Source organism: Oryctolagus cuniculus, chromosome 1 (genome assembly GCF_051225735.1).
Source record: "Oryctolagus cuniculus isolate XC-2025 breed Fujian yellow rabbit chromosome 1, ASM5122573v1, whole genome shotgun sequence".
Lineage (NCBI taxonomy): Eukaryota > Metazoa > Chordata > Mammalia > Lagomorpha > Leporidae > Oryctolagus > Oryctolagus cuniculus.
In genome coordinates this window covers 171,306,378-171,322,875 of record NC_142867.1, presented here as the reverse complement: position 1 = coordinate 171,322,875, position 16,498 = coordinate 171,306,378, and the positions used below count along the sequence as shown (strand labels likewise).

The window sequence follows — 16,498 nt, the reverse complement described above, 5'->3', positions numbered from 1 at the left end:
ATATATCTTCTGGAATTACTTTCAATATATCTTGCAACTATTGTGGAGGGGAACAAATGCAAGTAGGCTATGGCCTCACTTTATGCTTACTCATCCAGTCTCTGATCCCTACAGACAGGTTTTTTCCTTAATCTTTTCCTACCATGGATAATAAAAGCATTGTATTAATTTTATCTATAGCTCAGTAGCTAGATTTGACAAAGTAGTGTTCCTCTCCTAAGTGTATTTGACCAAGTAAATTTTCAGAAAAGCCTATAATTCAAATTGTTGAAACTATATCATCAAATAGACTGTTGGCCTAAGGGGATTTCCACATGTATGCCTCACATCTAGGCCCATAAAAAATTGAAAGAGGCTTTCTAAACAGAGTTACTCTCAAAATTATCTTCTGAGCTCATTTATCCTTTGTCTCAGGATGCTGTCTGCGTGATAAATGCATAGACTGAAATGCCGATTGTCAAGGTCAAACAGGGAAGAGTGGACATTGATAGTCAAAATGAATTTTAGGCAGAATGACTCCCAAAATGATAGTTAATTCAGAGACAGTCCTGTCATGTATCATATGCTTTTCATTGCATTGTGCTTGAAATGTTTGTTGTAAAATAGTGTGGTCATTTGTGATTGTAACTTTAATATACTGACTAATTTTGGTGTCATGGTGAGCTCAGCTAAACCATTTACAGCATAACTCAGGAAGTGTCCTACAGAGATTAGAGCAACCTAAAGGGGCAGGTTGATGTTCCGGGTTTGACCTGAATGAGTGACTGCAATGGATCCCAGGGGCATCCAAAAAACTCAACTATTTTATTTTGAAGTACTACCTCTAAATTTTCTAAAGAAATCCTAGCAAAAGGTACTCATGGGAATGACAGTGATATGGATGAATTATGACAGTTGCCTACATCTGAAATATGAATAAAATCAAGGTAGGGTTTGATCAGTGAAGCAGAAGAGGGGACATAGTCACATAAACAGCTGATGGTAAATGTTTTTGATTACTCAACTTCAAAAAGCTGTTCAGCTCATCTGCAGGGCACCTCTCAAAGTAATGGGCTACCATCATTTACTGAATATCAACCTTTTAAATGACTTTTCAAGTGTGATATTGCATTAAATGTTTGGCATCAGATTTTTTAAAAATTAGCATGTTAAAAGAATCCAGGAAAAGGAAATAACATTCATCTGTGTTAATGAAAGCAGATGCACAACAATTATATGTCCAAATACTGAGTTAAAAAGAATTTAGATTATGAAAGTTTAAACACAGCATTTATGATTCCTTGATATTGTATAAGCATTGAGAAAATAAAAATATGCTTGAAAAATCTCTTACATGCAATTTCATTTTATTACAATATTGGAGTCTAATCATGCATTGTGATTTTCTATTGTGTCTCACTTTCCTTATTTATAAAATAAAGATAATATTGACTTACCTCGCTTACACAGGGTTATTATGAGGAGTAAAAGAACTAATCCATTTTAAGGCCCTCTAGAACAGTGTTTGGCAACTAGTGACTGCCTAGTCAGTGGTTACTATTACCATCATTGCTATCATTATTGTAAGTAGATCTAAATATAACAACAGAGTTGAAAGATAGTGCTGATCTTCTAGACTTCTTTTTTAATCGACCAATCAGTGCATAATTGGTCAGCCTGCCTGATTTTATCATTACTTTGTCCAAATTTTATACTCAAGCAATATCTTATATACTGTGGATTTCATAAAATGGTTTATATTTGATGTAATTTTAATTATATTCATAAACTCAAATTTCACTGAAAATTTTAGAACATTATACATTAAACACTATTCAAGAATAATATAGGCCGGCGCCGCGGCTCACTAGGCTAATCCTCCGCCTAGCGGCGCCGGCACACCGGGTTCTAGTCCCGGTCGGGGCGCCGGATTCTGTCCCGGTTGCCCCTCTTCCAGGCCGGCCCTCTGCTGTGGCCCGGGAGTGCAGTGGAGGATGGCCCAGGTGCTTGGGCCCTGCACCCCATGGGAGACCAGGAAAAGCACCTGGCTCCTGGCTCCTGCCATCGGATCGGTGCGGTGCGCCGGCCGCAGCGCGCCGGCCGCGGCGGCCATTGGAGGGTGAACCAATGGCAAAAGGAAGACCTTTCTCTCTGTCTCTCTCTCTCACTGTCCACTCTGCCTGTCAAAAAAAAAAAAAAAAAAAAAAAGAATAATATAGGCAGGAATTATCTATGTACCCAAAGGTGTTTTCTTTACATTTTTAAGGCACCATTTTGAACCAACTGAATATCTTCATGACTTTCAGTCCAGAAGAGGCTGTAGTGCAACAGAGGAACCCTAAGAGAAGGATTCAGTGTTTATCATATAGACAGCCTGCAGCTATTATTATCACAGAACCTTGGCCTTAGTTAAGCTAGGACCTCTGTCTACTCAATAGATGTCAGTATTTTGGTGTTTACTGTATGAGGACGCTTCAAATAGTTTATGGAAGAATGGAATTAAAAGATAAGTTCATCTGAGTACAAAACAAACTTGAAATTTGTGTGTACTTTTTCATAATATGCATTTTCCATGAACTTTTTGAAGACCCCTCATATCATTTCTACTTAAAAAAATGAGTAGTTAATACTTTTGTGGCGATGTGTCCTTAAGTACTTATTGTTATCAAGATACAGAGTTTATTCTTTTTTCCATTTCTCCTCTGATACATAGTCTTATCTACACAGACTTTTTTTTTTTAAATGTTGATTTAGTTTCATCTACTTGAAAGGCAGAGTGATGGAGAGAGAGAGAGAGAGAGATATTGAGAGATTGAGATCTCTTCCATTAAGGTTCAGTCCTCAAATGCCCACGATTGCCAGAGCTGGACCAGGCCAAAGTCTAGATGAATTTCATTCAGATCCCATTCAACTAGTTGATGATCATCTTTTGTCTCCCAATATGCATTAGGCAGAAGCTGAATCATAAGTGGAGTAGACACACTGGAGTTACCAGTTTAGTATGCAATGTGGGTGTCCGAAGTGCCAGCTTAACCTACTGGGACTGAATATCCAAACCAACACATGCATTAAAACAAATACAATTTTAAAAAATTTTAGAGATCATTAAAAACATGTTGTTTCCCTCAAAAGCCATTCCAGACTCATATAGACTTTCTCCCTGTTGAATCCTAAAAATACTAATATTTGATGGGAGAAGACCAAAGTACTTTCACATCATTTTGAAATGAAAGGTCATAACATATCATCAGTAGTTATCTCCTAACAAAATCAGTGTTGCCTGCAACAGTGACATCCCATATGGGTGCTGATCCCAGTCTCCACTGCTCCACTTCAGTCCAGCTCCCTGTAAGTGACCTGGATGACCCAAGTGTTGGGCCCTTGCCACTCATGTGGGAGAGCCAGATAAAAGGCTTGGGTTCTGGCTTTGCCTTGTCTCAGCCCTAGCCATTGTGGCCATCTCGGGAGTTAGCCAGCAGATGGAAGATCGATCTCTCTCTCTCTGTCTCTCTGTTTAACTGAAAGCCCACCACAGAACACAAAAACAGTTTTAATATAGCCTTACAGAGATAAGGAAGTGGTAGTAAATTCTGTTGGGTGGGGTGAAGGCAACACATATGGTTGTGCCATTGGATCTCTTGATTTCTGGTACACCAAACTGGACTTAGGAAACTGAAACTTTTATTGGAGAAACCAAAACTTATTTTATGGGGTAGTGACTGACCCAGGCCTAAGATGGCCCCCAAGGCTTCAGATGGCACATCTCAGACAAAATGGTTCCAGTTTCACAAACAGTAACTTTTTCAAATAAGTTTTTTTAAAAGAAGTACAAGAAGGATCTGTAAATATGTGTGTATGTTTATGTAGTTCAGATTAATTTTTTAAATCTGTCTAGCCTACATCAAACACCCAGCAATATATTTAGATTCCGCAGAGCTAAAAAATTGACTACATGGTAAGATGTGAGAAATCAAACCCCATTTGCTTAATAAAGGAGACATGTTAATTGAGAAATTAAGTGAGGGACATCTATTTAATAAATAAATAATTGTTTATAGGAATCTTCATCTGCTGATTTCAGAGAATATGCTTTGTTTGATTATCTATTTAATAAAAACAAGCTAAAATGGTACTGACCTCTCCTAAAATTCAGTTATATTTGAAGGCTTAGATGGCTTCATCCTGGATTAGTACTTCTTTAATAAATCTTCTGCAAAGCAAGTCTTTTATGAATCAGCTGACTGTTTCCCTAGACCAGTTATGATGTGCTATTGGCCTTTGGAAGAATTTCATTAGTATAGGAAATTATATGAGCTACAAGTCCTGTGTTTGCACCCAGAGTCTGGCTTTGTAGCCTGAGTCCAGTATCTCCTCTTAAAAGAAAGGCAAAAGTTAGATGGGGAGATTTGAGATTTAGTGATGCTGATTTGCTACTGAAACACAGGCAAATTAAATTTGAATAGTTTCCAGTAATGAATTAATCTTTGGCATTAAATCATCCATAAGTTAGATTGTTGTTTATAGCTCTTGTTCTGTTTCCCACTTTCCCTTTAAGCTGCTTAAGGAGATATCTAGGAAACGCAGAAGCATCCGTTACGGGAGAGAAGTTGAATTGAAGCCATATATTGCAGCTCACTTTGATGTCCTGCCCACTGAGTTCACCCTGGGGGATGACAAGCATTATGGTGGATTTACAAACAAGCAGCTCCAGAGTGGTCAAGAATATGTCTTCTTTGTGTTAGCAGTGATGGAACATGCAGAATCTGTAAGTCCGTTATGATGGTATCTGTTTCCTATGACATGCTTATACATTTTCTCTAGTACAGTGTATGGTTATTTGTAGATATGTAGTTATATCCATCATAATTATTTCTCATGAGCTATCATTAACTAAAGTGTAATAACAGGCTGCCAACACATCCAGCATTGCTGAGTGTAGTACTTGAGACTGTATTAGAAATAAGACCATGTCTGTGATGATAGGGAATGTAAGTGAACTTGTAGTACAAGAAGTGCCAGATTGATAGGACCCAGGTCTGGAGACTTTCAGTGGAGCAAACACCATCATCACTGCTTACAGTCATGCTCCCCTATCCTTTTAAAATGATTATTCTAAAAAAAAAAATTCATCTTGGATATTATCTGATAGACCGGAGCCCAGATGATTACAATGGGAACTAGCAAGCTCTGCAGTTGAGCAAACTGTTTTCCAACTATTTGAAAACATTGACTTTTGTGGTGATTGTACTTAGTCTCCTATTACTTGCAATGAGAATGCAGTGCCCCTATGCAAGGGAAAATCTGTCCAGGGAAAGGCAAGCACAGCCAGTTTCCTTAAGTATAGCAATTTAGAAGGAACTTTATTAGTAAAAAAAAAAAAAAAAAAAAAAAAAAAAAACAAGAAAGTTAGAAAATAATTCAATAAAAGAATTCCTGAGGTACTCTAAGTAATGAGTTGTCTTCTGTCTTCTTTGATGGAATTCATCTTGCTCTTATATTTTGTACTTCAGTTGCTTTGAATGTTTAAAAAGAGAGAAATCATTGTTGGGGAAGGGTGGTGGATTTTGAAGTCAGTTCACAATAATGTGTAAATATATATTTTGAACTACATTTTTCTAGTCGGGGTCTAAATCTGACAGAGGTGGCAACTCATCTGAGCTAGTCACTTCCTATATATAAGAAATCGAGAAAAAAATCCATGTTCTGCCAATCAGGTATTAAGTGTGTACAGTGGGCATCCCACAAAAGACTGATGGTTTTCCCCTGCAGAAAATCAAAACATAAAGACAACCGCTTTGCCTTGTTTGCCTTTATGAGCAGAAAGTCATTTAGATACAAAGTGATGGCATTCTCATAATTTTAATATATCAAGGTACTTTCTCTTTCTAGTTAAAGGTTTTAAGTAGAACATCAAAGATATGAGATATTGGAAACTAAAAAAAACACTTAAATACTTAGAAGTTTGAAATTTTTTTTCTTTAAATAGCTCTAGAAACATTTCAGAAATCTCAGAGCATTGAAGTAGATCAGAGAAATCAGGGGGAAAAAAAAGAAAAAAAAACAAATGTCTCTTCTGATCATGCTCAATGACTATATCATTCTCAGACTATGGTTTCTGAAGTCTCTCAGAAGTTTCCAATAATGCTTAAATGTGTCATCATCAATGAAAAGTCTAGCCCTTCCCCTTAGGGTGTCTTCTCACAGTTCCATTAAGTATAGAATTAGGATATTTTTTCAAGTATGTTATCTAAATTTCCCCTTTGATAATGTTTCTCAGCATTGCTTTTAAACAATCATCTTATGATCCATGCATATTTTAGGGCAGTATTAACGTAGTGGAAGAGACTTGCATGCAGAGTCTGATGTTTTCAGTGATTCAGTCCTTTATTAGGCCTCAGCTTTCCATGGCTCACTGTGTTTTGCATAACCACCACAAGGCTAGACTGGCAATTTTCAGAAATACAACATTTCTCTTCCTAATCCCAATCGTCAAAAAGACACAAACTTCCTGCAAATCCATTGTCTCATTTTACGAATTTCAGAGAACTGATTTAGAATGATCTAAAATTTATTCTCTTCTATTTTTTACACATAACAAATAGTACTTTTCATGAGGCTAATATCATTTTATGGCTTTGTTTATATTTTTATATATCCCTGATTTGAGTTGGAAATCTGTGTGTTTTGGGGAAAGAAGGTTGCTTAGATTTCCATCTCCATTGACCCAGATTAGTATTTCTAAGGCTCTTGGTAAAGATTTTTAAATCAGAAAGTTTTGCTTACTTCTGTCTGCCAGTCAGTTTGAATGCAACCTGTAACATGGAGGTGGGAAAATATGAATCAAAGCCTTTATATTTATATAGAGAATCTATTATGCTTATTTAAAGAATCATGTTTATTGGATATAGAATCCTCCAGGCCCCTGTCTAAATCCTTATACTATGCATCTTTTTTTTTTTTTTTTTTGGCTTTCTGTGCCTATCTGCCTGCCTGCCTTCCTTCCTTCCTTCCCTTCTTAGCTGTTTCCAAGAATGTTGGAAATATATACTAAGTTTCCATGTTCTTACACTGAAATAAAACATGTGAAACACTAGTCATTCCAATGAAAAAAAAAATGGGGAGAAAGAGTAAAATTGAAGCATTTAGTGAAATGTGTTCTTCCTGCTTGATGGCTGAGCTTGGAAGAGTTAAATTCAGAATATATGCCCTAAACTAAGTTTTTAAAAGATGGAAGTTTAAAATTAAATGTATTTACTGTTCATTAAAAGTAAGCATGTAAACTTAGGTCATGATCTCAGCCTTTTGACAAGATGACTATTTCATTTTATTTAGTAAAGATTTGCAGAGAACCTACTAAGTATGAAGTTCTGTGGTAGCTGTGTTAAGCATGTAAAAGTTTATAAATCCCTACCTTCTAGGACTTTACAGTTTCATTAAGGGAAAGGAAGCATATACCCAAACTAAAAAAAAAAAAAAAAAAATAGATTTTGGTTGGAGCCATTTAAAAGGGAATATGGAACTAAATTAAATTGTGTCATTTATTATTTTTACCTATATTTTTTGGAATGACAAATTATTTCCCATTACAAAGAGGTGGCCTCAATAGGTCAGTTTAAGTAGGGCCTTGGAGAATAGTTGAATTTTAGGAACTAAATGTTACGAAACTTGTGAGGGAGTTAAAGAGAGAGAAGAGAGCGTTTGGAGAATAGTAGCAAGAAGTTCTCTGTGATGGAATATATTGTATGTGGTAAGGACGTTTAAAATTAAATCAATGAGTCCCTTGAGATCCATGTTAAGATATCTGTGTTTTCTCTGGGTATTGCCAGAGACCCTCTGGAAGGCTTTATTTACAGTGGCAGTTTAGGACAGTAACTGTCCTAAACTAGATGAAGGAAGAAACTCTTGACATGGCTAGGAGAGCATGAATGAGGCTCTGAAGAAAAGTGCTACCATGAGACTTTAAAGAACAGATGCACCTTAGGGTCCCTGACATGGTAAAATCAGTAGCTTCCTCTCCTGGAGACTGAAAGGATAAAAGCAGTTGTGAAATCAGGAGACAGGTGTTTCCACAAACAGGAAAAATATACACTTTACCATGCATCTATATAAGAATCTCCAGAAACTACTGAAAATTAAGAGGTGGGACTTAGTAGTAATTTCTGAGTTTAAAGAACTGTGTGCATATAGGCTGTCTATCCCTCTCTCTCTCTAACTTTGCCTATCAAATAAATAAATAAATCTTAAAAAAGAGAGGTAAAGACTGAATAGACAATGAAACCTGACAAATAAGAGAATAGGACCAGTGGTGGCATTGTAGTGAGTGGTGCAAGAAGCAAGGTAGTCAGTGGGAGTGGATTAGTCTATATTGGAGTTGGAAAGTTAAAGGAAGAGAAAGGACCTTAAGAGGCAGTCAAGGGCATGCTTTTCTTAGATAGGCTAAAGCAAGACACAACAAAATAGAATATTATGTAAATAAATTTTACAGATATTCATTCTACTCCTTTACCAAGTAACTATATTTCCTTTTTTTAAAAAAAATATTTATTTATTTTGAAAATCAGAGTCACAGAGAGGGAGGGAGAGACAGGGGAGGAGATGGGGTGGGGGAGAGAGAGAAAGAGATCTTCCATCAGCTAGTTCACTCCCAAGATGGCCACAACACCTAGGGCTGGGACAGGACAAAGCCAGGAGCTAGGAGCTTCATCTGTGTCTCCACAAGGGTGCCAGCGGCCCAAACACTCAGGCCATCTTTCTCTACCTTTTCCATGCCATTAACAGGGAGCTAGATCCAAAGTGGCACAGCTGGAACTTGAAGTGGCCCCCATATGGGAAACCAGTGTCCCTGGTACTGGCATTTGTAATGCTAAAACACTGGCCTCAACTAACTGTATTTTCAAAAAACATATTTATTATCAATTATCTATTCAAACAAGCATACCAGCCTCTCAGCTGTAGCTGTAATAAATGTAAATGTGAACTGCTAAATCCTTTGAAGTTCTAAAAATTCTGTTTTAGAAGGCCATGTCATCATTCCCGTTCATCTAGCCTCCATATTGGGAACATTGTAATTCTCCTTTAACCTCATGGTCTCTCTATAGTTTGGCCTTCATTTCCTAGCTAATGTACAGAAGTAAGGAGTCCTGATGTAGTTTAACATTTGATTAAATACTACCTCACTTGTTATACTCTGTGAGTGCTTGCTTTTTTGCCCTCTTTAACTGGGGTTCCCCTTACCTGAACTGTGTGGGAGGACCAGAAGATTTCAGAGGTTTTTGGATTTTGGATTATCTGCAAAGAATTTACTGATGCGGTACCTCTAAGCCCAAAATGCTATGAAATTATTAGAAAAGTGGCAGATTTTGGAGCATTTCAGGTTTCAGATTTTCAAATAAGGAAATGTCCAGCCACTAATGTTTTCAGCACTGGAACTCACTTTTCTTGAATTCTCATAGCACCTAAGACATTGATATAATGCACCTTCATTCAGTGTTTTGTACTATGTAATCACTGAAGCTTTAGACTTCATAAGATTGTTTAATACAGCTTGTATAGAAACTGATGAAAGTATCTGTTAAGAAATATGTTACCAAAATGGGTTTGTTTTAAAATTTTTCACTCTGAAAGCAAGCTCATATTGCAAAACACCTTCCTTTTCTCATTTTTTACTTCTCTTCACCCATCTATTTTACGAACATTGCTTCAGATACTTATTAAAACCACTCTGTCCTGGACATTCCTCTTCTAATGCTAGAGAAATTCTGGAAAGCCGTAATTTTGTAACTAACACAGACTCTGCTTTTCCTCAGAAGATGTATGCAACCAGCCCCTACTCTGACCCCGTTGTGTCCATGGATTTGGATCCACAGCCCATCACAGATGAAGAAGAAGGCTTGATCTGGGTTGTAGGTCCCGTCCTTGCAGTGGTCTTTATCATCTGCATTGTCATTGCTATTCTTCTTTATAAAAGGTAGGTTTGTCTGCTATTTTTATTGCAATTTTTGATGTTGCCTTATTTTTGAAGCCTTGATCATTGTTGATTTTAGCACAGATATTTCAGTGAAGCCCTGATAATTATGGAAAATATTTCCATTCCAGTTAGAACACATGTAAAGATGGAGCTTGGTGGTAGAATATTATTCAGTATATGGTCCAGATTTTTGTTGTCCAGCATATATATATATATATATCCTATCCTCCATCTTCTGAGCTTCTTCATGTAGGATGAGCATTTTTCATGACAGTTAAGACATTAGTATGTTCACAAATAAATAATTTCATACCACCTTAAAGTTGATCACTAATTTAGATGAGGAGTTGCTGCACTTCAACCTATTTTTTGAAATAATTTTGCCCATTTGTATCCATTTCATAAGTCTAATTTCCGCATATACTTATCTCCAGGGACATTTTTCTAAAAATTTAGCAAAATTGGCTAAAAATTAAAGATTAAAGAAGAAATCAAAGGAGAGATGTAAAATAATTCTCTCACTTTTCTTTTAACCCTTACAGCATATATCCAGTAGGAAATTATCAGTTATGCACAAGAAAAGATGGGAAGATACCATTGTCCTTTTTAAAAATATATTTAACCTAAGCATTTATACTAGTTAGTGCCAATCTGATTAGTGTCTTTGATTATAATTGGGATGCAGATAATCCATATCTACTCAATACTTTCTAATCTTCCTTTCTTTTTCAATTCTTTTTCTGCCTCTATTACATATAAGCAAGAATATTTTCCTACGTTACTGCCACATCATTTGGATGGGGTGGACATTATTAATATTTACCCTAAATATGCTGACTTGAAGCTGTAATTATTATAAAAGTATAGCATTATTACAATTAACATTTGAGTATATGATATACTATATTTAACATTTACAATGACCAAATTCTGAATTTTCTCCCTTAAATAAATTTCTCTTTTCTTCCAAAGTTTTGTTATCATAAAACTTTAATCTGCGTTCGCATTTTCCTTTGTTGTATATCATGTCTTGGAGTGATACTATGAGGATGATCTCTGCCCTCTACTGTAAGATCACTTCTCTCTCCCTCTTCCTTTTCCTCACTCTTATACAGCACTGGCCCTCAAATCAAATGAGAGTGTCTTGGGTTTTATTCTTGCTTACATGTATAATCTGATAATCTTGTTTTCACTGATTATTTTTCCTACCTTTGTAGCTGCCTTTGGGGATTTATTTAAGTATTTCTACCTGAATGTCCTTGTTCTCTTGTTCCTGTAATCGTTCCCTCTTCCCCCTCCAAGCTTCTTATTTTTTTTTTTCTTATCTTGATCTTGACACTTGAAAACATCCTTGGGAACACTTCTCCTTTGACACACTTTCTCTTTTAAGGCCCTATTCTATTTTATTCCAGTGTGAAGAGAAGGCTGAAAAAATAAAAGACAAATGAAAGAAGTTCATTACTATAACCCATTGAATTCCCTAGCCTGTTTTAGAGTTAAAAGAATGAATGAAATATGCAGTATTATTTTTCTCTGTTCACTGCCATCATTCAGTTACCCAGGCATGAAATAGATGAAAAGTCAAGCCATTGAAGGCCAAAATCTCTTCATAGTTGATGCCTGCATCTTCCCATCTAAATCCACACCTTATCGGTATATATCTTAAGCCTCTTGTAGTCTACCACCTCTCTCTGTTGTACGAGGTTAGGGCCAGAAGCCAGAGAGTCCTGTTTCAATAAAAGCAGGATCTGGTGACCTTTGCTGTGTGTGTTGCACTTACTACGGAGAATGCAATAATTTGAAAAGCAGAAGTAGAATTCTAATTGTTTTCTGGGAAACATTCATTCAGGTGATCACACCTTACTATGTAAGTCAGATCAAGAAACAAGCCCTTGTTGACAGGAGCCTTTTCAGGTCCTAACATCTGACATTTTGTTATTATTCAAAATAATCAAAATCCATGCCTCCTTTTTAAAGTTGTGTTTCTTTCAGGTATACCTGGTTGATCTTAACTCATTCCACTTAACAGAATGTTTATGATCTGTGTGAATAATTTATATAAATGGGAAGAAATATATCCCTGAAAATTTGAAATAAATGATAATTAGGTTTTCATTTCTTCATCTGCACATGCTTGAAAAACCTCAGTTATTTTTTCCTACTCCTGCAAAAAAAATGGTTTTATGACTCTTTTAAAAGAGAGTTGCATTTTAGCGTGTGCATAGTAAGCATCGTCTAATGCAATTGTTGGAAAATGCGCACATGCTAGAATGCTAAGTATATTTAGCTAACCATCTGAAGGCCCATGAAGCATTTCTGAAATAGAAATGCTTGCTTCAGCAGTAAAGAACATTCCTGACTTGAAATTCAAGTAGACCCAACAATGTCCTTCTTGATTATCATGAGGCAGTTCAAGAGGAAATCTTCCGTACCCAATGAATAGTGTCGCTTATAGCGTGGATTCTGAGCAAAGTTAATTATATAGTAAATACTGCATTCGCTCTTCTTAGGTGCCTTTCATTTCTTACACAGGTCATTGGTGATGACTGTTGTTATTATTACTACTATTATTAATATTGAAGTATTGTAACTCCTATATGCAAATATTGCTTTTAGAATAAAATGAGAATAAAATATTGTTGACTCACATCACTTTGGTAATCCCCTGTATTACATACACCTGCTTGCAGACACATTAGAAATAGGTCTGAAGGGATGAGTGAATTGCCCATGTAATGAAGTGTTTTTATCCTGCTCTCTTGAGGAAACATTAAGACTTATTCTGGTTAATTAATGTGGAAGTGGCATACTCTTTGATATAGCCTTGTGTTCATTTAACTACTAGTATGCATACCAAAAATTCATTGATAATTAATAGCAAAAAATCACAGACGATTTATAAGGGCCCTAAAATACCTCCTGAACAATCAAAAAATTTAAAAATATCTTTGGTATGTTTTTAGTGTTAAAAATCTTACACTGTGACTTTTTTGAAATTTTTTTACTCTAAATGGGATTTGTACAATGACTTAAAATGTCATTACAGAGATAAGGTGGTAGGTTTAGATAACTAAGAATTAGAAAAAACACTGTGTTAGGATTCAGGAAACTTGAGTTCAAGTCCCAGTTCTATCATTAGCTGGCTATCCAGGATAGAAGGTCATACCAACAGTCTAGACCTAGATTTCCTCATTTGTAAAGTAAATTGGTGGACTAGATAATAAAATGTGTTGAAAATATTCCTCTGTAATCAGAAATCATTAAAATATGGTAATATAACTAGTACTATAATGTTATATGATATTATTACTTCACATATGTATGCATGTATGAAATATGAATCCAGGCCATCCTTCATCCATTTACCCTGCAAAACAAAAACAAAAACAAAAGATCCATAAGGCAAGGGAAATTTCTCAGGTATTCATCTACCCTGTGTATCTGTTACATATATAAGATGTTCCATTAGTAGCTCTTAAACTGCATAAGAATTGTTATATAAAAATAATCACTTAAAAACAAATGTTAATCTGATTCTATGAAGAAAACTTGAAGATAGATATAATAATATATAATATAATAAATATAATAAAAAAGGAAAGTGTGGATTAAGAGGTAGTACATGCAGAAGGAACACATTAGGCAAAATTAACATCTTTGAATGGTCACAGCCTAGCATGAATGGACACTGTGGAGATAATAAATCATTTCTGTTCCCACTGTAACACATTAGAGGTCATAAGATTGATGTAACTAAAATATAAATGTCAACTTTTTCAGGATTTCCCAGCTCCAACACTGGCTCGCTATGGTCTTTGCCTCTTGAGTCTTCTTTTTGTAACAACTCTACATAAATTTCCAAACTTTCATCAAAGAAAGATAGTCTGGAGTATTTTTGAGATGCTTTGAAGAAAAAGCATCACAAGATGGACATCTGGGATGGATGTCAGTTAAGATGCTGTTTGGGACACCTGCCCCCTTTATCAAAGTGCCTGGGTTCTAGTCCTGGCCTCACTTAGGATTCCAGCTTCCTGTTTATGCCACCCCAGGAGACAGCAGGTAATGGCCCACGTGCTTGGGTCCATGCCAAAAACATTGGAGATGCAGACAAGTTCCCGGCTGCTGGATTTAGCCTGACCCAGCCTTGCTCTTTGGGGGCATTTGCTGAGTAAAATAGCAAATGAAAGATTCTCTCTCTCTCTCTCTCTCTCTCTCTCTCACACACACACACACACACACACACACTTCCTCTCCTCTCTCTCTCTTCTTTCTCTGCCTTTCAAATAAAATAAAAATACAAGAAAAAAAATTTAAAAAGCAAGGAAAAAAATAGGCTGCCACTCCCAGCCGCACATTCTGCCTTCTGCTGTTTGAATAGGCCCTATCCTAAACCTGAAATGTTGTTCCTTTCACTCCCCTGCCAATCCTTTGGACTGGCAGCCTCTAATTCATTTTTGGAAGTAAGCAGAGAGGCACCCTATGACATCATTCTGGGTGCCTCTCTTCTCTCCACCATCTCAAGCTGCCTTGGGTTTCCTTTTCTTAAAGAACTCTCCTATTACTGTAACTTGCCTTTTTCTTGATGACTATCTTTAAGTCTAAGGTCCTTTCTTATTCCTCATTGTTTTCTGTATGTGTACTGGAGTTGTAGGCAGAATAACATTGAATGATATAATTTATAAAAATCCAGCAGTATTAAACTCAGTTCCCTATATTCGATTACTTCATCACTTGGTGTCACATTCATCTTGATTGGCAAGGCCTATAATAAAACCTTTGGCTTATAATTTAAATTTATCAGTTTTGAAAGCTTGTGCACATATTTGTACCAGGGATTTACCCATGTGTCTGATGAGGTTAGTTACAAAGAAGAGGAAGTCGATTCCACATGAGCTATGCACTTGTTTATCTGTTAAGCCTTTTAATACACTAAACTGATAAGTAGAATATGCTTTCCCACAAGTAATTCCTTGATAAATTCACTGTTAAAAAACTGAACAAATTAAGAACATTTTTTTGACCTGGAACACCAGGCAAATGACTTTATAATTAAAAATAAAATAAATTAGCCAGTGTGCTTGGTATCATTGTCAATACTCACTTTTTATATGTGTGTTTGTACAATTTAAATGTGGTCCTTTTTTTTTTTTTTTTTTTTTGAGAAGAGATGGATGGGGTTATCTTGCCATACCAGACCCTCCAGTAAGATGACTGCATATTTAATTTGCATTTTGAAATATGTAATACCTTCATTTTTGTAACTAGGGACTCACTAAATACTTTGTGATGTGCTTAAAAGTGAAGATTGGTTACATTAATTCTTTTCAGGAAAAGGTTATACTCTCTGCAAAAATAATATGGTTTTTTACAACATATTATTGCAAGTGAACATGAGCTAGATATATTCATGGATAGCAGCACCTCTTTGATGAGGAAGATATCTGTCATGTCAATGGCTGGTATTAAGATGCTTTTCTGGATTGGCCCAGCTGTATAGATCAGTCACACTCCATAGATTTATAATGATGAGTATTATATTTTCCCAAACTGGAAATGTATTTAATCCTTTATTAGAAAAAAGATTTATGATCAATTTACTTGTCAAGAGGTGTTTGAAGAAATCATTTATTATACTTTATAACTTTGTGGGGATTTTATTCAATTGTACAAATTTTTATGCAGTTGAATAAAATTTGTAGCTATTTTATTAAAGGAATATTATACTTCTTAGCTGAAGACTTTTTATTTTAAAGGAATGATTTTCATGGAATGTTGTTATATTCTCATTGAGTATATCAGTAGCTGTTTCATGGCATGTTTTGTAAAAATCAATGTATATCTCCACCATTGAACTCTTCCTGGGACATAATTAATTGTCACAAGATTTGATAGGTGGATGAATAAAAGTGAATGTGACATTAACACACACATACAAACAATTCTTTATTCAACAATATAACCTCATGTCCTCCATTTATTTCATGATTAGGGGCCTTTGAGTATTCTGATACGCTGTCATTTCCTAATGTATGTGTTCAGTTATGTGTCTTTGCTTGTGAGCACTATTTCTTAAATCCTGGTTTTCAAGGTTGCTCTTGTTACCACTAGCCAACTAACGTGTAGCCTTTCTTTTTCCTTTATTGCTGCATTAAAATGGAGCAGTAAACCTGACAGGTGAGGAATAGAGAAAAGAAAAAAAAAAACTATAATGCTCAGTAAGAAGAAAATAAGAAACTGATAGACTTTGGAGATGTTGAAGAGTGAGGGTGGGGGCTGGATTTTAAACGTAAAACTGGCAAATGAAGGATGAACATGCACACATAATTATTTTGATATTGAAATGATTCTGGGGAATATGTATTAAATATCTTCTCCATGTGTGACTAAGACAGATTAAGTAAAAGCAGATTTAAAAGGCAGTAAAACCAGTCCCTGAGTTGTGTTTGTGGTTAAAGTGAAATGAACATTTGTATGTGTTAATGTGTCTCTGCAAAACAGAAATGTCTATAAACCTTTTTTGTTTTGTTTTGTTTGTTTTAGCAATGATCAGTT

General features: G+C 35.7%; 1 protein-coding gene across 36 annotated transcripts in view; it reads left to right on the top strand.

Annotated features, from left to right (window-relative positions):
* Positions 1–16,498, top strand: part of PTPRD (protein tyrosine phosphatase receptor type D) — a 1,783,257-nt gene that overhangs the window by 1,644,360 nt on the left and 122,399 nt on the right. For 23 of the 36 annotated variants that reach the window (XM_089316625.1, XM_089316627.1, XM_070051976.2 and 20 more), the window contains 2 exons: positions 4,535–4,744; positions 9,786–9,946. In XM_089316625.1, the coding sequence (XP_089172751.1) occupies positions 4,535–4,744; positions 9,786–9,946 (371 nt within the window). Of the gene's footprint in view, positions 1–4,534; positions 4,745–9,785; positions 9,947–16,108; positions 16,150–16,498 lie in introns of those variants that run through there. The other 13 variants (XM_089316774.1, XM_089316758.1, XM_089316711.1 and 10 more) reach the window with 2 other exon arrangements.